Source organism: Oryzias melastigma, linkage group LG16, assembly GCF_002922805.2.
Source record: "Oryzias melastigma strain HK-1 linkage group LG16, ASM292280v2, whole genome shotgun sequence".
Taxonomy (NCBI): Eukaryota; Metazoa; Chordata; class Actinopteri; order Beloniformes; family Adrianichthyidae; genus Oryzias; species Oryzias melastigma.
The window spans coordinates 7,268,927-7,293,913 of record NC_050527.1 but is presented as its reverse complement, the minus strand read 5'-3'; the positions used below and the strand labels follow the sequence as shown (position 1 = coordinate 7,293,913).

General features: G+C 37.3%; 2 protein-coding genes across 10 annotated transcripts in view; both read left to right on the top strand.

Annotated features, from left to right (window-relative positions):
• The window catches only part of kcnj14 (potassium inwardly rectifying channel subfamily J member 14), a 40,263-nt gene extending 18,100 nt beyond the window's left edge, over window positions 1–22,163 (top strand). The window contains exons 1-5 of one of the 3 annotated variants that reach the window (XM_036215710.1): window positions 2,017–2,153; window positions 13,296–13,403; window positions 15,766–18,493; window positions 19,223–19,540; window positions 20,390–22,163. In XM_036215710.1, the coding sequence (XP_036071603.1) occupies window positions 17,438–18,493; window positions 19,223–19,540; window positions 20,390–20,596 (1,581 nt within the window). In that variant the 5' untranslated portion in view covers window positions 2,017–2,153; window positions 13,296–13,403; window positions 15,766–17,437 and the 3' untranslated portion in view covers window positions 20,597–22,163. Of the gene's footprint in view, window positions 1–2,016; window positions 2,154–13,295; window positions 13,404–15,454; window positions 18,494–19,222; window positions 19,541–20,389 lie in introns of those variants that run through there. The other 2 variants (XM_024267400.2, XM_036215711.1) reach the window with 2 other exon arrangements.
• A 2,203-nt stretch (window positions 22,164–24,366) lies between these two features.
• Window positions 24,367–24,987, top strand: part of myh14 (myosin, heavy chain 14, non-muscle) — a 33,280-nt gene continuing 32,659 nt past the window's right edge. For all 7 annotated transcript variants that reach the window (XM_024267152.2, XM_024267150.2, XM_024267149.2 and 4 more), the window contains exon 1: window positions 24,367–24,727. The gene's annotated coding sequence lies outside the window, so the exon portion shown is untranslated. The remainder of the gene's footprint in view (window positions 24,728–24,987) is intronic.

The following is a 24,987-nucleotide window of genomic DNA, read 5'->3' as shown; positions in this document are numbered from 1 at the left end:
AAACAAGCAAAACAGATCAAATCAGAAACGCAGATTCTCCCAGCAGGGCAGCAGCAGACATGCAGCACACACCGTACCAATATGTGCTGACTCCTGAATCACGCAGCATTGGATCTGCACTGTGTGTGACCGGGATGCAGTCTGGAACTTGTTACTGGTGTCCTGGAGTTTACTGTGCAAACTGTAGAAAATGAAGATCAACATTCAACAGAACTCTATGGACCTTTATCACCTCATCCACCAGATAATATTAATGTGATTTTTACTGAATATTAGGACATGAAACAAGTAAAATGTATTAAAAAAATAAACAGATTCATAAATACAGTTTGATTTAAACATTCTTGACTGAAAAATGATCTATTTTCCTTTATGAATTGTTGTAAATGTATTTATTTATTTAAGCAGATTTTATAGTTTTGCAGACTTCCATCATGGCTAACAACTTATAAGAAAATTAAACGCCTCTGCGTTTCATAATGCATAAATAGTTCAAATCTGCCCACTAGTGGCTTGAAGTCAGTAATGCATGTGCTGAAGGCACCACAATGCAGATTCCACATCATTTTTGTTTTTTACATTTTGCAACATAATGGCATTGTAGTTAAAACGTTACTATAAAAATGCTCGAGTGCTGAATTGACATATTAGATATAAGCAGTGTTGGTGATGTCTTATTTGGAGAATTTAAAGGAAATTAATATAAGCCTCAAAAAATGTTAAATTTCTAATAACTAAGCTTCTTTCTGTTAAATGTATAATAATGAGCATTGATATAAGACATTTTTAAAGGTGTATGTATGTAAAAGAACCAGAACTTTATAGTTAGAAATGTTTTGTCCAGCCTGACTCCACAGTGCTACTGAGCTAAACCAGGATTACAGTCATTGTAATCAGGGGCAGCTTAACAGACGAGATCAAGGGGCAATTTAATACATATTTTTTATATGTATTTAGATTTATTCAGATCAATCTAAATCTAATCTTTATTTGTAACATTTGGCTGTTTTTATTTAAACTTCTAGTCTTTTTTGATCAACCTGTGACATCACCACGTTTTTCTTTTTTTCTTTTTTCCCACGTCACTCTCCTTCCTCCCCACACAGATTTCCATGGGTCAATGATAATCACAACAGTGTTTTCACATAAACACTTACGCAATTAGCAGTGACATATGCTGTTCAGTTACGTGTAATCTACACGGCATTAGGTTGTGTGCATGTGCCAACTCTCACTGCATTTTCTTTTGCACATTTTTGGTGATTTTTTTTTTTTTTGGGAGGATGAAAGTTTACCTGCACAGCAGAGCTGACATGCATGCTACAGTAAATGCAAGCGAGTGGCCGCTGCATTACCCTGCTCCTTCACTGTTTGTCCTCATCTTCAGTCTGATCCCTATCATGACTGAATCTGTGACATCACAGGACACTTCCTGGCCTCTGACTGAGATTAAATCAGATTAAGTATTAGAAAAAAAAAAAAAAAAAAACACACAAGCATGCACCCACTGTCACATACATTCAACTCACCCATTGCTATCTGACAAAGTCCTTCTTGCTATTGCTAATGCACCAAAAACCTGAACTTCTGTTCATTAAAATGACACTGTAAATGGAATGAATAATTAATACCTTTATTGTACATTAGACATATTAAATATCTATAAATATACATATTAAAAACACATTTTTATTTATTATTAAATAAAATGTTATAAATGTATCAATAAATAGATGCATCAAAAAAGAAATATTTTAAAAGTTACATTTTATTTTGAAATTTTATTGAAAAAATCAGCAAAAATTTCCACATTTAATAAAATAAATAGTCAAACGAGAGTTTTAAAATGAGCAAATTCCGACGCACCGTGTTTAAAAAAAAGAAAAAAAGATAGGACTGATAGCTGGTAAAGTAGCAGGATTAGCATTCCCAATCGAAGGTGGGCGCGTGCCAGCTGGGCTGGCCGGGCACATATGCCACGTGAGCGCGCTCGTCACGAGCGTGGAGGCGCGCGGACACTGTCAGTGCGGACATGGTGCTCCGTGTTTATTTTTATTTTATTTTTACTTCTTTCTATTTTGTCACGTAAAGTAAAAAGTTGTAGAAATATATATTTTTAAGGGCGTTTATTAACCGGAAAAACGTCAAAAAAAGTAAGTGTCGTAAATCTTTTTCTCTCGCTGTGGTTTTTGTTTAAATATTAATATCAATATTATTGTAAAAACCTGTAAATTAACTCAAAGTAGTGACTAAAAAACCCATTCTCTGTTCTAAAATGTAATATATACAAATATAAAGTTTAAGAAGTCTTGTAGTTATATAGCCTACATTTAACTATTTCACATAATTTATTTTTTTGTAATCTATTTTTGCTTTAGAAAAAGTATAAAAATTAGGAATAAATAATAATAATAAAAAGCACTAAGAGCAGCAGAACATTGGATGAACTGGACAGATAAGATGGTCACATGATGCTAATCCTTTTTTCGGTTTGGTAAATTGTTGTGACCTAAGACAAAACACAGCTGTGGTTTCAAATGGGTTTCACAATGACACAATACAAAGTTGTAGCTGATTTAATGATTCCGAACATTTTATTGATGTTTAAGTGGGAGAAATGAAATTTAAATGTAGTTTATGAAACCCATTATTAGTCTGTTTGAGCAACACGATATTTGAAATGCGTCTACTATTTTATTTTTTAATTTTCAAACTAAACATTAAAGTATTTCAGAAAGAGTTTTTAGATTTTTTTGTCAATAAATCTACTTTTATTCAGTCATTTTAAAAAGAGTGAGCATTACAGCACTTTAATCGTTCTGAACTGCAGCAAGTTATTTTTATTTTGCACATTTCTTTGTTTTCTTCTATCAGTCTGAATGTTTGTGTTCCATGTTATGTTAGGATGAATCCCTTAAAGTGAAACCTTTAAAATAATTAATCTAACATATTAAGAAAATAGCTCAAGTATGATTTTTGCTCAGAACCTTGAGTCAGGTGTCCACTTGTCATTTTTAGTCAAGAATCATTGTAAGTTGGTTTAACGCAAGTTTAAAAGTTGAACCGGAAAGAGTTTTGACCAAGTTAAAATAACTTTTATACACCTGAGTTTTTTGGTTTGTAGAATGTGTCACCATATTATTTTGCCTACATCCCAATATGGAGAGAAAATAGACTCACTCCAATTTGCGAGTGCATAACTCTTGATTTGTGCATAAATAAGGATTTGTGCGTGTGTAATTTATGAATTGTGCATAACTTTGGATTTGTGCATGCGTATTCTTGATTTGTAACTCTTGTTTTGTGCATAAGTTAAAAAAAATTACAAAATTTAAAAAAATACAAAATACAATTTACACATGCACAAATTAAAATTACAACAGCTTGAAACTAATTGCATACAAAAATCACCTCTTTCGCACACACGACACCTAAGTTACACACGGATTCCATCGTGAGACTCTTTTTACGTGTCACTGATTCATCCGTGAGTGATGTGTTCAAGTACTACTAGAATGATGGGTCATTAGAGTTTTCCTATCAGCTGTTTTAAACTTAGATTGTGAATAATATCTGGTGAAACTTAAAATGTTCCCACTTTCTTAAACAGATATTCCCGATAACTAACATAAAAAAGTCTAAATAAACATTTTAGAAGCACTTATCCCTTTAAAAATAAAAATACTTTCCAAAAGGGATAATGCACATGCAAATCCTAATTTATGAAGAAATCTAGAGTTATGCATCCACAAATCAGAGTGAGTCTATTTTCTCTCCATAATCCCACATTATACATCTTTGTCAGAGAAAACGATGGCGTGCTAACATGGTTTTTGCACCATCCTGACATAATGTTCTGGCACAAACTCTTTAGCATAAAGCTTAGATTTAAGGCAACAAGAAATACCAATTTAAAGGAATATAAAAAACTAAATAGGAGCCTCTATAGTCTTTAGAATTTGTTATCCGAGTCAATAATATAGATTTATCTTCAGAAATGATTGAATTTATTGTGTTTGATCTCTGTAGCATTTGACACCAGTAAATACTGTAAATAATCAGATCAGAAACGTTTTTTTTAGTTACTGAACTTTTAAATTTGTTGTTTTATTGTCCAAGTTTGAATTAAACTCAGTATATTTGAGGAGGATGGAAGCTAGTTTAAAAATCCCTGTAGTTTTATGATAAAGTCTTCAAAATGATCATATGTTTTCATTGTTTCTATTCAGAAACAATGCTAAATGTTTGCCACAAAGTTGTCATAGCACAAGAAAGTTGGGGGTCAGGATGACTTAGTCTAAGACCGCTTAGTCTAATAACTATATTTTATTTATAAAGATTTTTCTCAGAATTTGGTACATGCAAAGGCTTTTTTATTCCTAAAGAGATATTTACGTCTAACCGTGTGAAAAGTTTTTTTCTTCAAAGTTAAAGTCATTGTTTGATGGAGTTTTTTTTAAAGCAAACGTTCACTATTACTGTTTGGATTCTGTCTAAGGACAATAATACGTTGATTAATTTTAGTAAATACCCTTTGTTAAACGTTTTAACCGTAAAAACGCTTTAATAACATGTTAGAAAACAGACTGGCTTTTATTTTGGATAGAAAAGGAAAAAAAGGGAACCAGATTTGGACTGATGAACTGATTCTCCCCTGTTTGTGTGTTTATGAAGCTCTAAGTGTTTTTCTTAATTAAAAAAAAAGATGCTGTTTTAACCAGCTCCTCTGCAGGCTGTATTATCCTAACACCAAAGATTAAGATTTGGTCATCGTCACGCCATGACCTTTATCTCTGGATGCTGCTAACAGAAGCACAGCAATAGAAAAGTTTTTTTTTTAATCAGAAGGAATAAGGCCAAGTGCCAAGATGACTGCACACTCGCACTTATCATGCGATGGCATAACAGAGTGAGTGTTTTTGAATTGTAATAGTGTCATGGGAGTTATTAGATAAACTCACGCTAAAGGAGGATCTAGAACGATCAAGCTTGAACGTTTGCGTGTTGAAAATGTGAGCGCTTCAAACCAACAAAATGTTCTTTGTTGACCATCAAGATACATTATTGCTGAACAAACAAATTCTTTCAAATCGATTTTGCAACTGCAGTTTATATTACTAGCTCATAATACTGTTTTAATAGCTTCCTTTAGTACGTAAATAGCGTTTTTTTCCCCAAATGCTCAACATTAAAATCTCACTCGATCATCTTTTAATCAGTTTTCAAAGTGTTCTTTTGATTTAGTTTAATTTTAATTCTTTTAACTATACTATTTTTTTTGGTCAAAATTAAAAAATCTGTATTGTTTTCTACGACATATTCTGCAGAGTGGGAGTTAATTAGGAAACTGCGGCCCGTTAAACCACGGGTGTCAAACACAATCGCACAGGGGCCAAAATCCAAAACACACAGTAGGTCGCAGGCCGAAAAGGATTAACATTTATCGCACACGCTAAAACTAAATTTTTAAAACTTTAAAAACTTAACTTTTTAACATAATTATGAGCTACAAAAGGCAGGAATATTATTCTAGAATAAATCAATTTAAACCCAAAATAACTTTTAATATTTTACTCTCCATTAAAATATATTTTGTCAAAATTACACAAGTTCGAAATAAGCGCAATATATCATTGGGTCATCAATAACAATAAAATAAAATGATCTGAAGGGCCGGATCCGGCCCCCGGGCCTTAACTTTGACACGTGTGCATTAAACCATTTAATCTGGGATGCCACACAAGTTCTATTGATAATCCATATTAATGTTTTATTTTCCCCTGTAATTTTGGTGTCTCTGCTTAGATGGTGCACCACAAATAAACTGGGTCGTTTTTAGGTGCAGAAAGTTATTTTGCATTCATGTTGTTATGGAAGATTAGTTGTTTTTCTCACGTTTCATGTGAGTTTATCAAGTTAGACTGTTATTTTTCCGATCATTCCAACACACTGTGTTTTTCCCTGAAAGACATCAACCAAATGGTGCAACTGGCACTAAAATGGGAACAAAAAACAAATTTTTCCATAAAAAAGCATATTTTTGTCCAGAATCCATGTTGTTTCTTTCTCATATGAGGTCCCTTACCAAAACACAAATTATCAAGTTTCAGAACTCTTTGTGGCCCAACTCCTCACAACCTCAAACTAACATTACCGGTGCACCAAAAATTTGAGTTATCCTGTCGGACGGCTTTGAGCCAGATACTAGCTCAGACGAGGAAAACAAAGACGTTCATGGATCTATTCGTCTACAAGTGGAGCGGAGCAGGAAGCATGACTCTCGATCAAAAATACACTCTTTTTCAAACTGCTTTTTCTGTCTGCTCTTGATTCACAACAATTTGCATAAAAAAGCAAATTAAAGCCAAATTTTCTTTATATATGTTCTCCATCCTTTGAAAAAAGGCACAAGAACGTATTAAAAACAAAAATATCATCAGATCATCTGCAAAAGCCCACTTGTACTCCAAAAACTCTTTCAAAAAAAGTCACCAAATATAAATGTAATTTCTGTTCATAAGCTTGAATTAAAGAAGAAACATGACAAAATATAAAAGAGCAAGAGAAATGGGTTTGAATGGAAGCCGTGTGACAGAGAGAGGCACTGACTCAATATACGCCCTGGTTTCTGACCTCCACTGATCAATGCCATGTATTGACAGGTCCATGTTTGCATTGTGGTCTCACTGTTCCATGTGGTTCAGTCAGGAACAATTTTGATTTAACGTATTGTTTATTAGCCCAACAGTCACAGTAAAAGCTCTTTAAGACAAAAGCAGATTATACATTTTTATTGTTCAAACATGTTTGGAAAGAAACAAACTAATTTATTCACTTCCTTCTTAGAGACTCTCTGATATATACATATATTTTTTCTGCCGGCGTGATTTGCCCACGGCACACGTTAATGTGGTCAGATAATCTTGATATAAAGAGTTGAGTAAAAGTGACAGAACTGTGGGAGTCAAAAAGACTAAGAGTCCCAGAGGAAAAGACAAAAGTAAAATGGATGCTAAAAGGGAATTGTTGTTACTTTCTGAGACACTAATACATAAAACCACACAGGAAATGCTTACCACCACTTATAAAGTTTCTGTTGCATTGATAGTCATGATCAAAGAATCCTAAAAAAATTGAATTTTTAATATTGGTTTTACAGTGTTGTCACATATTGACTCATACTGGCCAATAAACTGCATGAAAAGGCAATTACAATAAGTTAATGTTGTCAGCTCTGTAGCGACATCTATTAACCCAGGAGCCTGTATGCTGCTCTTTCATCCCTCTGTGGTTTTAATGCTAACAATTTACACAAATACTGTGTTTGGCATTTTTGGTTGATATGTCTTACATAAGTTGTCAGTTGCAGCAGGAGGATCTTATTTGACATGAGGATAATGGCCAGAAAAACACATTTTTACTTTAAAGACCCTCTCCAATGAAAGTGGTGTTTTTAACATGCTCTTGTGGCATTTCTTTCATGATTGAGGACATATATAAAGAAAATTAAGCTCAAAGTTGTTTTTCTGAGTATTTCTTTTATTAAATCGCTGAAAATCAGGAGCAGACAAAAAAAATTCTGCTGGAAAAAGCTTTTATCAGTGATGTAGGTGCTACAATCGGCAGGCCATAAGCTCACTGCTGATACATCCGCTTGTAGACAAATAGATCCGTGTACATCTTCGCTTTCCTCCAGGCTCAGAATCCTGCGGCTTGATAGCTCCGACTTTTCTCGCCATTTTTGTATCACCACTAATGTTAGGCTGGAGATGTGAGGGGCTGTAAGCTAGCAGGAGAGAGTTTAAACAAAGGGATGATGGGAAGCGATCGAGGCTGACTTCACAATTCAGAGATACATTTCTAATGAAATACTGCCGCTCTGCAGAAACTATGTCCTAGAAAATGACACAGGTCTTCTTGGTGTATTCAGACTGGAAAAGTCCTGAACCTTGTGCTTAGTCTGCATCCAGACTGCCTTTCAACTGGACATTTCTATTTCGGAGCAAAGCTTGTAAACAAAGCCATGTGACTAAAGATCTCTTCAGTCATTGGGCAGGAACTGTGACGACTGGCCAAAGTAATGAGAGAAATAATAATGGAAGTCCTAAGCTTTGGAATCTTTGTCAAGATAGTTCACTTACTCAAACTTTATTTTTGTGAACTAATTTTGAGCGTCTGTATCACGGTCAGGTAAATACTTTTGCTACTTTGGTACTGTGGAGGCAAGGCGGTCACTGAAAAGACGCCAGTTATGAAGGTACGCAGATAAGTGTCTATGACAGATAGATTGTGAGGAAAACAGTGTGAGAAGTGATGTGTATCATGTTCAAAGTTCTTTTAATGAGCCTGCATTCATTCGACCAAATTTCAGTGAGTCGCGGAGTCTTATCGTTACTTTACATTTGTCCACGGCTCATTGGTTTCTTCATTCTTACTCTTGTCTACATCCAGTAATGCCACCTACGATGGCTGTTTTGGTTCAGTTCCACTCCCAGCATGGAGTGTATTCAGACTGAGGAATCTTAGAGAAAACTGAAGCTCAGTCTGATTGGAAATGAACAACCACCTCAAAATATGGGTCAGAGAGCGGTTCCTGGTCACGGACCAGAGTCCGCTTGGATGCACTCAGACAAAAAAATTGTTTTGGACTATCAGGGAAAACAAACTTAATTTTAAGCAAACCACATGAGTTCAGTCCAAATTCAGCCAAATCAATTTAGATTAAAAACAGCATAATCATATTTAAAAGATCACTGGGAATTTTACAATACATTTAAAGATGATTGGAGTGAAACTTTACACAGTGAGGTGGGAGTTTGTGGCTCTAGAAAATGGTCAACTTGGTTCTTTTAGCATTAAAATTTGCAGACTTATTTCTTAACTTGTGTGTTTGCAATGTAAGGATACACCCTGTGTCCTCTTGCATTCCACTGGGATCTTATCTGCCTCGGGAACTTTAGCTAACAGCTAATGTTGCTCTTGTTGAAGGCATCCAGAATTTAACATAACAAGCCATGTAAGTCAATATAGCAGGAACCTGCACAACTGAAGAAAAAAGAAAAATAAAACTCGATATTTAGTGAAAAACAACCATCGCTGCTGAAGGAAACACAGAACTTTTAGAAGTTATCGGGCATCACCACACTGAATTCAGCAGTTTTAGGTTGTTAAAAACACTGAGGATGAAAAAAAAAAAGTTTTAGTTTATTATTCTTTCATTAAACTTTGAGTGTTGAAAGTGTGGTTAAATGTAGTTTATGTGGACGTGAGCTCATTTTTCTTGTGCTGATTTGGTGATTACTGTGTGGATTTATGAATTATTTATTTTGGGCGGTTATGTTATAACTTTAATAAATTGAGATAAAGGTTTCTATATATTTTATTAGTGTCGGTCAGCATGTTTTAAAATAATAGAAAATCCATTATTGTGCACTCAGTGTAGACAGAGTTTTGAGGCAACGTTTTTCATTTCAAATATTTGCAATTTAGCTTTAATCAATATTTTTTTTTCATTGTAGTGTATAAGAATGTTGGCTTCTTTGTTTTGGACTGATGACTGACTGAAGAGACAATCTACAAAAGCTCTTCACTACAACTGATTACTTGAGCTCAGAATCTGGTTTCATATTTGTTCAAATCTGTACTCGGTTTGTGTTTTTGTGTTTAAGTGAACATCAATGCTCTGCCATGCGCATTCAACTTTTGTGAGGTGAATTCAGAGTTTAACCTTCTGCAAACAACCATCCACAAATGTGTTATGTAATTCATTGACATGGCATGAAAATGAATCGACAACTATAAAAAACCAAAACAATTTAGTGGAAATTAGAGGGAATAAGAACAATAGAAGTTATCTTTTTTATGATAAATGTGTTTTTAATCCTTTACAAGTATTCTTTACATTTTGTAAGGAAAAATCCTCAAAAGTTTTCATCTAGAGAAATTATTCTTTTAAATGTAGCTCAACAATCTGATTCCTCTCAGTCGTGATCACCCTTCACCCCGTCACCTGCACCAACAGAAGTCCCATATAACCTCCTATAAATGCTCTCCTATGTGGAGACATTTGAGATATTTGCCACTTGAACATGATAAGACACACTCAAATAGTGCCAAAACATGCGCGCACAATCACACACGCTCTTCCTTCATCACCTCCTGCAGCTCGATAGCAGGCGTGTGAGCTGGTTGATCTGGTTGGCTGGAAGGCCTGTGGTGGTCCCAAGGTCGTGACTGCTGGCTCACACGTTGATTCATAGACTAGATACCAGTTTGAACTTTAAATCAGATCCAGTTTTATTATTATTTCTAGCTTTCATTTTGTCCTTTTGGTTGTGGTTTAAGAGTTTCTCACATGTTGCTACTTTTTAGGGTCCTATTTTTAATTCCAAGCAGTGTTAGTGAAAATATTTAAAGACATAAGCTTTTCAGAGTAAACAGAATCCATATATATTATGATATATCACCTGTGGGGGCACTAAAAACAAATTATTCATGAATTATGAGTTATTTTTGTGAGCTCTTTTGCTATTGGAGGTAAAACGATTTAATCTCTGAAGCTCCGCCTTTTGCTCCTTGTGGGTGCCGCCCATTTCATGATGTCATCCTAGAGCTGGCCATGGCAAATGAAGCGTTCATCGCTAGCTCAATGGAGAAAGTGGGTGTTTGTTATCTACTAGCGTGCACTCTTACTGGAAGAAGCTTTCTATGGAGAGAAAATAGACTCATCCCGATTCGTGCGAGCATATTCTTGATTTATAAGTCATACGATACATTTTGTGCATAACTTTGTGTACTTACAATGTGTATTCACGCATACTAAAATTCCAAATAAAAAAAATAAATACAATTTACACGTTCACAACTTAAAACAAGAGAATCTGCCCACAGATAAATACGGCACTCGAAAATTAATAGCCAGAAGTTCCTCCTCCCTGCTGGAGCCGAGCACAAAAAGACACCATCATGGCGCCCGGAAGTCCTGGACTGGAACCCCCCGTTTTAAGTTTTCAACCTTTTTTCCTTTTGGTATATGTAACTCCTTACATGTTCAGTTAATTCACAGAGAAAAAGCGGCATTTCACCGGCTTTTTCTCTGGAGGTAACAGGTGTAGTTATACAAATTTGAACACTTGTTAATATTGACTTGAAAGAAATAAAACAATTAGCTCTCCCTGTCCCATTTGAAGCTCATCTCGCACATTAAACAGTCCGACAGTTACAGTTTTTTTGCATTTGAAAAGATCAAAAGCTCATAGTTCTGAAAATCTTTTAAAATGTCATTTTTTAAAGGGTTTCCTAAAGTTTAAGACGTTTTCGTTTATGCAACCGGCTAAAGTTGCGTAATTCTTCTTCCTGCAAGAGATTTTTTGGGTGCCATCTTGTAAATGACCAGAGGCTCCTCACTTACAATTACAACAGCTTGAAACGAACTTCACACACAAATCATTAAAAAGCACGCAAGAATTACAAAAAACTGCATTTAGGCACAAATCTGTGCCTAAGTGATGCATTTGAATGCTGCTGGAATGCCTCAGTCATCAGAGTTTTCTTATCAGCTGCTTTGAATTTAGATTGTGAATAATATCTGGTGAATACTTGACTTTTTCAGAATCAGAATCAGAATATTTTATTTATCCCAGGGGGAAATTGCATTTACAGCAGAGCTCTTGTCACCAAATTGCCACAGCCAGATAGAATAGGAATACAGAATATAGAGAGAAAGCTATTTATAGTACAATCAGTGCTAATTTGTTGTGTTCAAGATTTATATGTATATGAGAAGCTGTCTTATCATGAATAGTTCTATAGTTTAATTGCCACAGGAAGGAAAGACCTTCTGTGGCACTCAGTTTTTATTGCTGGGAGTCTTAGTCTTACTGTCAGAAATTGATGAGTGAATCAAAATACCACTTTGAGGTTGTTTTTATGGAAAAAAATAACATTACAATACACTTAAAATCTCAAAAACGTGGATTTTGATTTATGTACGCCCTTAAATTTGTGTTTGTTGCTTCAACTCCTGCCGTTTGTCATCCTGGTGTAATTTGTCTGATTCTTGCTTGTTGGGGAGATTTTGCACATCACTCATGCAAATGTTTCACAAGTGCTGCAAGACAACTTTAACGAGATTTAGTTTGACTTCGTTTTATATCTTCATATGCTGTCTGTGCATTTGTTCATTTAAAATTTGTTTTGTTTGTCTAGCTTCACTTTGCATTAAACTCTCATTTATTGTTGCAGTTTTTATGCATAACATTTTTGTGGAACTTACTTTGAGTCTAACTGGTTGGCCATACTTTGTTGTAAATCAAATAAAATAACAGATTTTAATAACATAACAAGAGCAAAACAAGTAATAACAGCATTTTTAAAATCCAGCAGGAAAGGTAAAAGTTTGAAGAAATTTCTTATGTAACGAAAAAATCACAAAAATACGTAAATCTAGCTCGCTATTTACTTTGTTTTTTATTTACTTAGAGCTGAGATACAAGATTGATATGAGTTTTATTTATAATTTAAATCTTGTCTCATGATATTCATTTTGTCTACAGTATTACTGTGTATTTATTACCAATTATGAAAACAAAAGTTCACTTTTGTGATTTTTGTGTTCAAGTAGAGGCTAAATTCAGTTGAATGTGTAGTGGAAGCAGTTTGATTTCATCAGTCAGCCTCAAAGAGTCTCTAAAATATAAATTGTCATCAAAATTTGATGCTAAATTACTGACTGAATTTTACTCTTTCTTCCTAATGCATCCTATACTCTTGTCTATATGACACTTAAGTGTTGTTCTTTCCATCACAATAGTTATGCAAGTTCTCTAAGGATTAAAAAACCCTTGCTGAGATTACCAGAGTCATAAAGGCAGCTATAATCCACAGCATATCCCTACAAGATATTCTCCCACGCCGCTCTGTAACCAGAAGCCAACTCACTATTTTGGTTTATGGTTCATCTTATTCATCCTCTCTATGTCAGCCATTGCCAAAGATCCCAATCCCCAACTCCTCCTCCTGTCTTTAATCCAATATTTCTAAAAGATTACTCATGTACAAATTGGTATTGTGCCCAATGGAGAGCATGTTGAACTTCTGAATCTGTGGCGTCCACATCATCCCATGACGTATCTGGAAGCAAATTGTTTTCTTTTTCAACTTTTATCAATACTACTATAAAAAAGAAAAAAAAAAGAGTTTTGTAATTCACCAAATCTACATCAACACTTACATTGTATTTCAATATTGCCTTTATAAATTCATGATAAAAATATATTTTTCTCTTTTTTTCTCAGTTTCCAAGTCTATAAATCTGGAGCTGTGAGAGGCTTTGAATTTTCAGACGAGCCATCAAGAGAAAAGTCAAACTTTGCAAGAAGAACCAAAGAGATAAACCAGCATTGGTAAGTTTTTACTCAGCGTTTTTTTTATCTTTTAAGAGCATTTACATCGAAATAGAAACTTTTGGCTAGATATTATATACAAGTTGAAATGTGCAACTGTATGAAAAAAGAAAAAGCACCTGTAATGCTTCGAGTAGGACAACTCAAACCAGAAGCATATAAAGGAATAAGTAGGAGAGCAGAGGTAATATATGTCCAGCTCCAAAGAAAAGATAATCCAGCCTCTTCTTACACTAAAACTTCTCAGTAACAAAGACAGAAGTCAGGCAAAAACTCAGAGGAGGAAAAGGTAGATCAATACACCAAGAGGACAGACTAAGATCCACTTAAAAATAGTGTTAAAATTCCAAATCTATCTGGAGTACTAAACTTTAAAAATTTAAAATACAAATGTTCTCGTCCCACCCCCTAATATCCAAATTAATTCATAAATAAAACAGCTACAATTATTTATTTGAATTAATTGTTTTATCAAAACTAACTGTGGGAACATTTAATTATGTAAAATAAAAATGTTTATCTGTAAAATGTGACACTCCCGTGCTCACTTTTCCTGGCGATTTTTGGTCTCTTTGGCTTGCCATACATTCGTCCCCTGACAGTACCGGCGAGTCTGTTACAGAGCGGCTTTCTCCTGTGCGGGACAGCTGCTGGTCCTCATTGGGAGATTCTTTGAATCCAGAAATGGAAACGTGTACTGATGATTTAATTCAGCTCTTCAAATTAAATAAACCTGATATCTATCAATCCGCGTCCTTCATTATGACATCGAGAAAAGTTTTTGACGGAAGCTCCTCCCACACGCAGCGGGAGCTTCAGGGGAACAGACTTTGAGATAACCATGAAGCTTTAGGGCTTGTCAACACAAAGAGGATTTGTATGAATTTGATGCGAATTCCATGTGACTTGAACGAACAATTGATTTCAATTATGCTAGCCTGAGGTGTGTGCTCGCGGGAGGGTAGGTTGGGATGGTCCGCGGTTCACACGTGTGCAGAACCGTTCTGATCCGTACGGATCCTGTGTCTGCAGCTCACCGCTCGCTAAGGGAAAGGGTTAAATCCAGAGAACTAATTTCACACGCTTAGGTGCGTGACAATTTATGAGACTTTAAAGGAGAGATGAAATTGAACTAACTGCAGATCATGACGACACTCAACACTTCTTTTTTTATGTAACTTATCTTCATTTCATGTTGTTGTAGAAGAATTTCAGTGAAATCTCCCTTAATATCCCACTTCAACTATATATTTTTTCATATTGTAGAAGCGTTCTCAGTGGGTTTTAAATTGTGATTATGCAGTTAAAAAAATGTTGCTTTTAAGACCTATTTTTCATGTCAGTTTTGAGATGTTTGGATGAGGAAAATTAAGAATTTAAAGGATGTATTTGTCTTTAAGTGGATGATTTATAATGGTAGTGGAGAAGCTAGACTTCGGCCATGGCAGTTGTTTTTTCAAACTGCGGGTTTTCATCTGCTCCTGATCCATGACGATATGCTCAGAAATGCAGTTTTAATCTTAAATTCTTTCATATATGTCGTCCATCATGAGAAAAAATGTTACAAGAACATTTAAAAACACTATTTTCATTGGAGTAGGTCTTTGAGATGTTGTTTCTGTTGACAAAGGTTTGCAAATATTCTGTTCCTGATTAATTGATGTGTTTCAGTCAAGTAAAATGCTCTTGGTTTTAATAGAAATGTATTTTTTTCCTTCTGCAAGTTTGCCTGCGCATGTTGCAGAATAGCACCCCCAAATTGTTTGCCCAAAGGTCACATACACAGCTTGTATGACATATTTTATTTTGAAAGGCAAGATAATTTATTCTTTATTCTGCTTTTTCCATCCACAAAATGTTCTCTCATCTCAATCCTATTTATTTAGAATGAAGTGATTTTGTCTCTTTAGTGCACTACTCATCTCTATGTCTATTGCTAAGTAGTTTACTGCTCTCCTTCACAATTGTTCAGATACAAAAAGAAGTCTTATTAATGACTTCTTTGGCTCTTTCTGATTGTGTCTGGGCTTTAAGTGCTATTATTCAAACTATACATTTGATCCTAAAACTTTTTTCTACTCAGAAGTGTTTGACTCTGTGACCTTCCGGCTTCTTTTTGTTTTGTTTTTTTAGGTTGTTACTCTATACATTCTTCAATTTCTTCACATACAACTTTGTAAAACTCTTAGTTTCCCTGGACAAATAAAATCTTTTCTTATCCTTTTAGTGCGATTTCACGTTTTCTCAGTGGATAAGGAGATTGAGAAAAATCTGAAAGGTTTAAATGCATTACATATTTGATGTGACATTTCAACTTTTGACATTTCCTCTTTCCTTGTGTTTAATTCCTTTATTTCTCAAGCTTGCAGCGCTCAGGACTGAAAGTAAAGGGGATGCAAAACAAACCAGCAGCTGTGAATAAGGAAGAAGACATCCAGCAGTGACCAGCTTCCTCAGTGTCCCTTCCCAAAATTCCTGTGATTTCCTTGAACATGTGTCAGAGAGGGAGATCAACATACGAGCAAAGATGAACCCTTACGTCACGTCTCACTTCAGGAGGGATCTTTTCCCCCACTTTCATTTGTTGTAGACTTTTCTCATCTCCTTACATTTAAGGTTGTATTTTTGTTTCTACATTTACTCGTAGCTATACTTGCTATTTTATTTTGTGTATTTTTTGCACTTGAATGTGCAAGTTTTTCTCTTGCAGTTCCTAAATTATTTGATTTTGCACACTATTCCTCAGCGCTACTAATGCAGCCAGGCATGGTAAATATGAGCAAATGTTTTCTTTTAATCAACCCTATGATTATACACTTTGGAAAACTAAAAAAAGCAGTTCAGTAGTAGTTCACGTTAATTCCTGTTATCAAGTCTGTTATTGTCGTTTATTTTATTATCTTTATTTTCAAGCGTGCTAAAGTCGTACTTTTGTGCTTTGGTTAAACCAGGTTGCTGATTGACAGCCTCAAACCCATCAAGGTAGCTGCATGTTTTGTCAGCCTTTTATTTCACCCCGCTCCACTGTTAGTGACTCTATTTTTTTCAACAGTTGATCTATGTTCTGTATTTTTCTCCACTTAAAACTCAAAACGCTGTTCCCCTGCGAGGCAGATAATGTTTTGCCGTGGTTGTCGCCCTCTCCTGTCCTCTTTCGTCTGCTTTAGGAGGTCTCTGCTGTAACAGGGGCTCTGACAGGCGCTAACACAGGTAACTGTGAAGTAATCTGAAGTAATATTAGTTTCCTGAAGCAAATTCACGATGGCCGTCAGACTGATGTGCAGACAGTTGGAGAGAAAATGTGCAATTGTTAAAGCTGTAACATGATGCAAATGTCTGGCAGAATTATGGTTATTTGAGTCATTTTCTAGACTCTCAAAGGTAGCTGTAAAAACGTATAATTATGTGTATTATACATTAGTTACATTTTTAATTGTTTTTATTTTTTCATGCACAACTGAGAAGAACTTCATCGTAAGAGTTTGCATGTTTTTTTTTGTCGTTTTTGCATGCTTAAAATGAATTGAAATGTACTTTTGATTTAGTCTGTAATGCAAGTTATTTTTTCTCTTTTTTAAATGTAAGAAAGGACTAGAGCTGGACTTCCTTGAATTGTTATTTTCCTGATCTGCTGGCCACTGATAGATTACAAGATTTCCCTTGAATTCCTTTTGGAGCTGAACAATCCTGCATGTTTCTGTTGTGAATGCTGATGTCATTCCTGCTCGATGCAGCCTTTTTGTGTCCCCCCATGTTGTGAATGTGCTTCTGTATGACTTGAGTAGAGTTTTGACGATGATTACATTCAAGTCTTCAAAGAAGCTGACTTTAATTGCTGAAGAACGTTTAACTGAACCAAAAGACTGTCACGGTATTGGAATTGGAATCCGGGAGATTAAAGGAAACCAGTGAACGGAGGCCTTAAAAGATGATGTCCTCTGGTTGAACCTGCTCGGACAGACTGAAAGGACTGTGCTGGTTATACAACACACAGCTTTGCTGACTGTATCAAGGTATATTTTTTTTGATAGTAAATGATGGGAGCTGCTCGTGTCAAACGGCGCTTCAGTGCTGTGGTGGATGGGCCAGTTGAGGAGGAGGAAGTCATGAGGCTGGCAACAAGCGCTGCAGACTCACCCAGGGCCGGGGGGAGCCCCACGGGGTCAGGGTCTCCAACCAGCCCGTCCCCAACGCTTCCTCTCAATGGCGTAGTTCTGTCTCTTCAGAGCAACAATGCGCGGAGACAGAGCACCATTGAGGAGTCGGCTGAAGAAGGCGCCGGAGGAGAAGGTGGAGTGGGAGCAGGGAGAGTGTGCCTGGGGCAAACGAGTGCAAAGGGCGGCGGTGCAGAAGGGAGAGCGAGAGGCTGTTCTTCATCAGACCAGGATTCGCTTTCTTCCCCCTCCACCGCCAGCCGCCGCCGGTGCAAGCGCTCCAGCCGCCGGCCCCAAAAACGCTTTGTGGGCAAGGACGGACGCTGCAACGTCACCTTCGTCAACATGAGCGAGCGGGGCCAGCGGTACCTCAGTGACCTCTTCACCACGTGCGTCGACATCCGCTGGCGCTGGATGCTGGTCATCTTCACACTCTCCTTCATTCTCTCTTGGCTGCTTTTTGGGTTCGCCTTCTGGCTCATCGCTTCTGCACATGGCGACCTCTCCATCAGGCTCACCCCCAATCCAGGATCTCCTGTGGGATCAGGAGACACTGGCTCTGGAGGAGGGTCCGGCAGAGAGGAGGTGGCGGAGGAGCCATGCTTCCTCCAGGTTAACAGCTTCATGGCGGCCTTCCTGTTTTCCTTGGAGACGCAGACGTCCATTGGTTACGGGTTCAGAAGCGTGACCGAAGAGTGTCCCCTGGCGGTGTTGGCGGTCGTTTTGCAGTGCATCGTGGGCTGCATCATTGACGCCTTCATCATCGGGGCAGTCATGGCGAAGATTGCCAAGCCCAAGAAGCGCAACGAGACCCTGGTGTTCTCTGAGACGGCTGTGGTGGCTCTGAGAGACGGCAAACTCTGCATGATGTGGAGGGTGGGGAACCTGCGCAAAAGCCACCTGGTGGAGGCACACGTCAGAGCACAACTACTAAAGGTACGTGGAATCAAAGAAGAGATTATTTTGCACAGAATATAAAAGTTTGCCACAGCAGAAGAGCGGTAAAATGAAAAAAAGAGGTTGCAGTGGGGAGAGAGAAAAAGAGAGACCGCTCAGACCATCTGGCCTGTATTCTGTGAACCGCAGTTAATGAGAGCTTGTTTTATTTTCCCTCTGGGTCTGGAAGATTTACCTCGGATTAACTTGCCTACGATTCTTTAACTGAAAACCATTGTCCTTCGCCTGAGTTTTCCCCTTGCAGATTGAGTCTATCGTGTTAGATGATGGCATGCAAATGTATTTGGGTGGGAGGTAAAAACCTCAAGTTTGTAGCCGTGTTTTTAATTAAAACATTTATTCTGGGCTGTGAGTACTCACGGGGTCAAACGCATTGATGCAACAGCACAGACAATTTGATCTCTTTTAACAGCATGACCATAGCAGAGGTCAAATGGGATTATTTCCAAAGGATCAAAGAAATAAATCTCTAAATTTGGGGGCTTGATATTGTTTCGCTGAAAGAGATGGGTGATTGATAAGTACATATAAATATGTATGTCTGATTCTGCTCAACAAAATAACTACATTTAAAAAAAAGCAATATTTAAATCCTGAAATGTGCTTTTATCAAAGTATTTGTTGGTTGTATGAGATATTTTTTGTGATAATTGTTGAAAATAATTTGTATTCATGCACCAAACACTTTGCATTTTGATTGAATCCCAGCCAAGGGTGACGCCAGAGGGAGAGTTCCTCCCGTTGGATAACGCGGACATCAACATTGGGTTTGACACTGGTACCGACCGCATCTTCCTGGTGTCTCCAGTGACCATTGTCCACGAAATCAACGAAGAGTCGCCGTTCTTTGAGATGGATAAAAAGACTCTGGAAAAGGACTCCGAGTTGGAGGTGGTGGTCATACTTGAGGGCATGGTAGAGGCCACCGCCATGACCACGCAGTGCCGCAGCTCCTATCTCGCGTCTGAAATCCTCTGGGGGCACCGCTTCGAACCAGTGCTCTTCGAGAGAAAAGACTGCTACCAGGTCAGTCAGAAAAATGAGACGAGAAGATGGAACTTAAAATTAAAAGGTGTTTGTTAGTTCATAGATATTGTTACGCCTCCTATGGGTAAACCTGGCTTGAGTCTAGGGAGAAAAACAAAAGGGGACTATAACTAAAATTGGACACAGTTTTGTGTCCTGAAACGAGAGAGCAAAAATCAAATAATTAGACAAACCAAAAGGTAATTGAAACGTTGGCCAAAAATAAAAAAGTCAGAGAGACTGCTGACCCAGCCATATCGACCGACAGAGTCAGCAGCTCCCTGCTGAGGGCTTCCTAACCCAAATCTACCTAAAGAAAGCAAATAAAGCCCGCAAACTAAGACTACCAAGGTCCATCCCCAAACTAAAACAACAAAACCCAGCAGTCTAAGACTGCGGAGGCAGAAAAAGAACAAAACAAACCAACACAACTCCAAGTAAGCCTTGAAATGCCACACAGCCTTCTGCAGCTGCTGAGACTGTGCCTTTTACTACGGCACACCCTATAGAGCGGAAAATATGGTATCTAAAATAAAATGTCAGCTCAATGTGTTTATGACGAAAAACTTCCAAAGTTAATGACTTCTTATAAGTGCAGATGGGAGTTTTTTTAAACCATCCATCAATTTTCGGAACCAGTTGAATCCCTTTAGGGTCACAGGGCTGCTGGAGCCTATCCAAGCTACTGTTGGGCGTTGATGGGGTACACCCTACACACCAGTCTGTCGCAGAGCACCCTTTTCAATGTTCTTTAAAAATAATTTTTTTTAAGTATGTTTTGTGCTCAAAACCTGTTTTTTTGAGCATGTTCCCAGTCATCTTAAAACCTCTATCCCACTCTTTTTCCAGGTGGACTACTCATTTTTCCATCGGACATATGAAGTCCCGAACACACCGTCATGCAGTGCGAAAGAGCTGGAGGAGCAGACATACATTGAAGGCTCGGGGTCGTCGTTTTGTTATGAAAACGAAGTGGCCCTCCAGCACATCTCCACTGAGGAGCTAGATCAAGACCCTGAGCGTCCACCGCTGGCCGAACACCTTCACCACAACTGAAACTGGGAGGCTTTGAAAGGGGAAATGACAGGAAGCTGACTGACGGTTCTACAGAAAGATTAGGAGGTGAAATGACAAACAGGAAGTGATTCAAAAATGGACTAAAGGAAAATCAGGTTGATAAGCAATGCAAAAAAAGTTAGAAGCTGGTTTTGGTGTGTGGGTCAAAACCAGGTAGAAGAAAAGGACAGTGATGGAAACTGTGGGGGGAGTTCAATCTTTACTCTGACCTAGTTGTCTAATTGGTCCTGGCAGTCTTTCATTATCATTGAAAACCTGTCTGCTTCATCTCCCATCTGCCCCATCTCCACCACAGCACTCCCTTTTGGCTCTGATGACACGCAGCAGCACCACACTGTGGTTACAAGCTGCCACTGCCCCGCAGCTTGTTTTTCTGTTTGTTTTGCTTAATCATCTGGTGATCTTTGCATGTAGGTAACGGTAAAACTCAGGAACGACTTTGCTTTGTGAAGCTCATCATATTATTATTTTTTTTTTTTAGCATGGTAAGTATGGAAACTTCACTTTTTCTTTAGAACTTTTAGGAATATAATTCAATGCAGGTTTGAGTCAAAGCAAAACAACAGAAAATGGGAAAACTGCTGAAAACTTGCAGCAGTTTTTGGCAGTGTCCCTCAATTGCATGTTGTTTGTTTTTGGCTTTTAAAAATGTACAATTTATTTAGGTTTTAAATGACACCGGGACAAATATGTTGTGGAGATAATGTTTTGTTGTTTGCATTTCTGTCTAGAGTTTTGCTCTTGTTTTATGCTTATAAAATCCACTATATATACATTTTTCTCCAGACATTTTTGCATCTTCACTTTTTCAAGCTTCTTGGCACTTTTGTGATACAGACTGAAACAGAAGGAGCTGCTCTTATTGTCTCTGTAAATGCACTAAAGACTTCAATTTCCTTCAACTTGTTTGGACTTAAAAAAAAGACATTTAATAATAATAAAATGCTCTTCTTCACCCGTACAAGTGGAGAAAAAACTGGAATAGATGCGACATTTTTGTGCTGAAGGATTTCCCTCGTTGACCTGAATTTATCACAGATGGTTTCAAAACGGGAGATAATTCTTGTAGGTGGTGCCTTCACAAGAGATTGAATTTTGCAAGTGACCCTTCATCAACTTCTGTTAATTCCACTTTTATTTTTTCTTTTCATTGTTCATATGTCATACAACAGTGTTTTTTTTCTTTCTTTTTGTTCACTTTAACATTTGTGGTATTAAAGTATTCACTTTGGGTCTGTTAAGTGTTTTAGAAGTCCGTCTGTGGACATAAAAGGTGACAAAAAGGGGTGCAGTTAATTAAATAAGTGTTTTATTACAGAATATGTTGACGAAGGGCATTTGAAGCAGTGAAAAACTCATTACCTGTTGACTGAAACTTGTCCTTACGCACATTTTGAGAACTTGCTCTTTGTACTTTGCACAATTGTAAAATATAAAGGCTAATATCACTCTAAAACAGCACAAAGAATTAGCAAAAGTTGTCTTTAGTTGATCACTTGCTTTGTTTTGTTGTGTTACTGAAAATAAATAAGCCCCAAAACACTTAGGTGGAATAAAGGGGAATAATTGTTGACATATTTTTGTTCAAACTGATGTTACTGCTGTTCTGTGTTTGTGTGTCTTCTTACATTTCTCCTTCATAGCTGCTGTTTCCTATTTTTAGGCCCCACAGTGGGTCATGTCATTTACCCTGCCTCCACCTCTTTGAAAATGTAACACGAGCTGCAAGCAATTTCACTCTTAAGCTTACTAAACACTCCAGAAATAAATGCACAGACAGACTGCTCAGTCATCTTATGGTTTGTTGATGATTCACTGTCCAAAATACAGAAAAGCAATGTTTAACACATATGATGCCTAATGACTGTATTTTTCTCAGTTAAGGGAAAACATTTTTGCTTGTATGTCTTTTCAAAAGCACAAACATTTAAGCTCAACTGAACAAAAATAAAGCCTTTTCGACTTGTACTACAACATTTATTTCTTTAAACTAAAAACTCATTAATACATTTATTTCCACAAGTTCTTGTAATTGTTATTATTATGCAATATTAAATGTATGTAAGTAGGTTCTATATCCGGCAAAATACAATACAAGAAAGAAGTACTATTTTTGTTATCAGGTGATTCATTTTTCTTAAAAAAAACAAAACAAAAAAACAGAGAAATGTTGTCATTTCTTTCCACCAAAGTAATATTTTTTTAAATGCTGTGCGTGATTTGACCTTTCTTTTTTAATTATTTTTTTCTCTTCTTACTTGTCCTGTTCAGCAGCTAAGCAAACAGAAACGAGCTGAATGCCTTTTGTGTTGGTCAGATTTTACTTTTACATTAGGGGTTATGTATCTTATAACATCCAGGCTGCGTATTTGTATAAACTCCTTTTGTTGATTATTATTTTTTATTCATTGAATTTTATGTTTTATACATGAATATTGTCTTCTTTTTTGACAGAGGGGAAAGGTGTGGAGGGGAGGAGAAAAGAGGGGTGGAGGTGGAATAGAAGGAAGAAAGAAAGAGGGAAAGGAAATAAGGGGATGTGGGCGCCAAGCTACTAATTAAGATTGAACTTCACAGCCTTAATGCTCGATCAGCTAGAGAAAAATGTTACATCCTAGATTGAAATTCTCAAAATGAAACAGACTTTTTAGACTGATCATGGCTCATACCAAAAAATATATATACTTTTAAATAGTAACTTTAAGTATGTTTTAAATAGTAACTTTGTGGCTCTTGCTAAGTGTTGGTCAATAAGAAACTGGATCAAATGTCTCTTTTAGCATTAAAGGTTGAAGACCCCTGAACTAGACAATAATGTAATTATTTTGGCATATTTACAATAAAAAAAATTATAAAAATATTTAAAGTCCAACTCCATTCAACTTTTGATCTATTTTTGAAACATTCCCAGTGGTCTTTTAACCATGATTATGCTGTTTTGTTTTTAAATAATATTCTAGGACATAGTTTCTGCAGAGCAACAGTAGCTCATAAAAAATCCCCTTTGTCGCTGGTGTGGGTGAGACTGTTGACATGAAGTAAGCCTACTCGCACTTCCCATCATCCATCTTTTTACACTCTCCCGCCACCTTGCAGCCCCTCACACCCCTAACTTAACATTTACTGGTGCAACAAAAAAATGGTGAGCACGGTTTTGAACCATTTGCCAGCTCAGACAAGGAAAACGAAGACCTACATGGATCTATGTGTCAGCACGAAGTTACATCAGAATAAAGCAGAGCCAATGATAGCACCTATGTCACTGCTATAAGCTTTTTCTAGCGGATTTCTTCATCTGCTCCTGATTTACAACGATTTGATTAAAGAAATGTTCAGAAAAGTTATTTTAAGCTTAATTTTCTTTATATTTGACCTCCATCATGAGAAAATGCCTCAATCACATGTTAAAAACACAGTTTTCAGTGGGGTGTGTCCTTTATGTTAGAAGGTTTGACATTTCAGCCACAATTACAACCACAAAACTTAATTTAAATATTTAAGACGTTTAGAATCCTAAATTAGATGCGTCCAAGGAACCTCAGCGCCTCCAGACGGTCGCTGGGACTGAGTGGTAAACAAAGGGCGCGTAAATCTGTCTTCTCTGCCGCAAGAGCTGCACTCGGCACCTGCTGCCGCCCTCTGATTGGCTCCATTGGATGTCAATCTCTTGTAGCCCCACCCCTCTTGTGTCGCGATTGGTTAATCTCAGGGCCGTTTGCGCTGCTGCTAATACGATTGGCTTGCTAGCTGGTTTCATGCCCGCTCCAGGGCGGAAAGCTCCGCTCGTATTCATGAGGCGTGTCTGCGGCTGGGCTTGAGTGCTTGATTGGAGTAATTTCTCCGCGAGGCTTGACTAGAATCCGTCTGGGCTTCCATGGTTGGCCTTCGAGCAGGAAGCTCGTCTTCGTGGCTGACGCCGTCTCCTGCCCCCAGTGCGCTCCACTTTATTCTCAGCGAGAAGTGTGTGCGGCTTCCCTGAGACAGACAGAGCTATGCGATGGTAAAAGCCGCATATGCGGTATGCTACACACCTATCAGGAGGAGGAAAAAAACCCACAACACATCCCGCTTGTCCTCACACAGCAGCCTTATCCAGAGCGGAGCCTAAAGGTGAGACATTTAATTGTCTTTGCACTAATCCAACTCGTAAATAGCCATCTTTTAGCGTCTCATATTTCAGTGGAGCTGGCTACTAACCGCACGGGGTTAGTCTGAATGCGGTGGCATTAATGAGGGGCTCTGCAGATATCCGTCTTTTCATTTTTTAAATAAATTCAACTCATTTATGGGGAAAACATTTGAATTATTTTTATGCTCTAAAAATAGCCATCATTTGGATCAGGTCAAGGTGTGGTTGTCTACCCCACTTT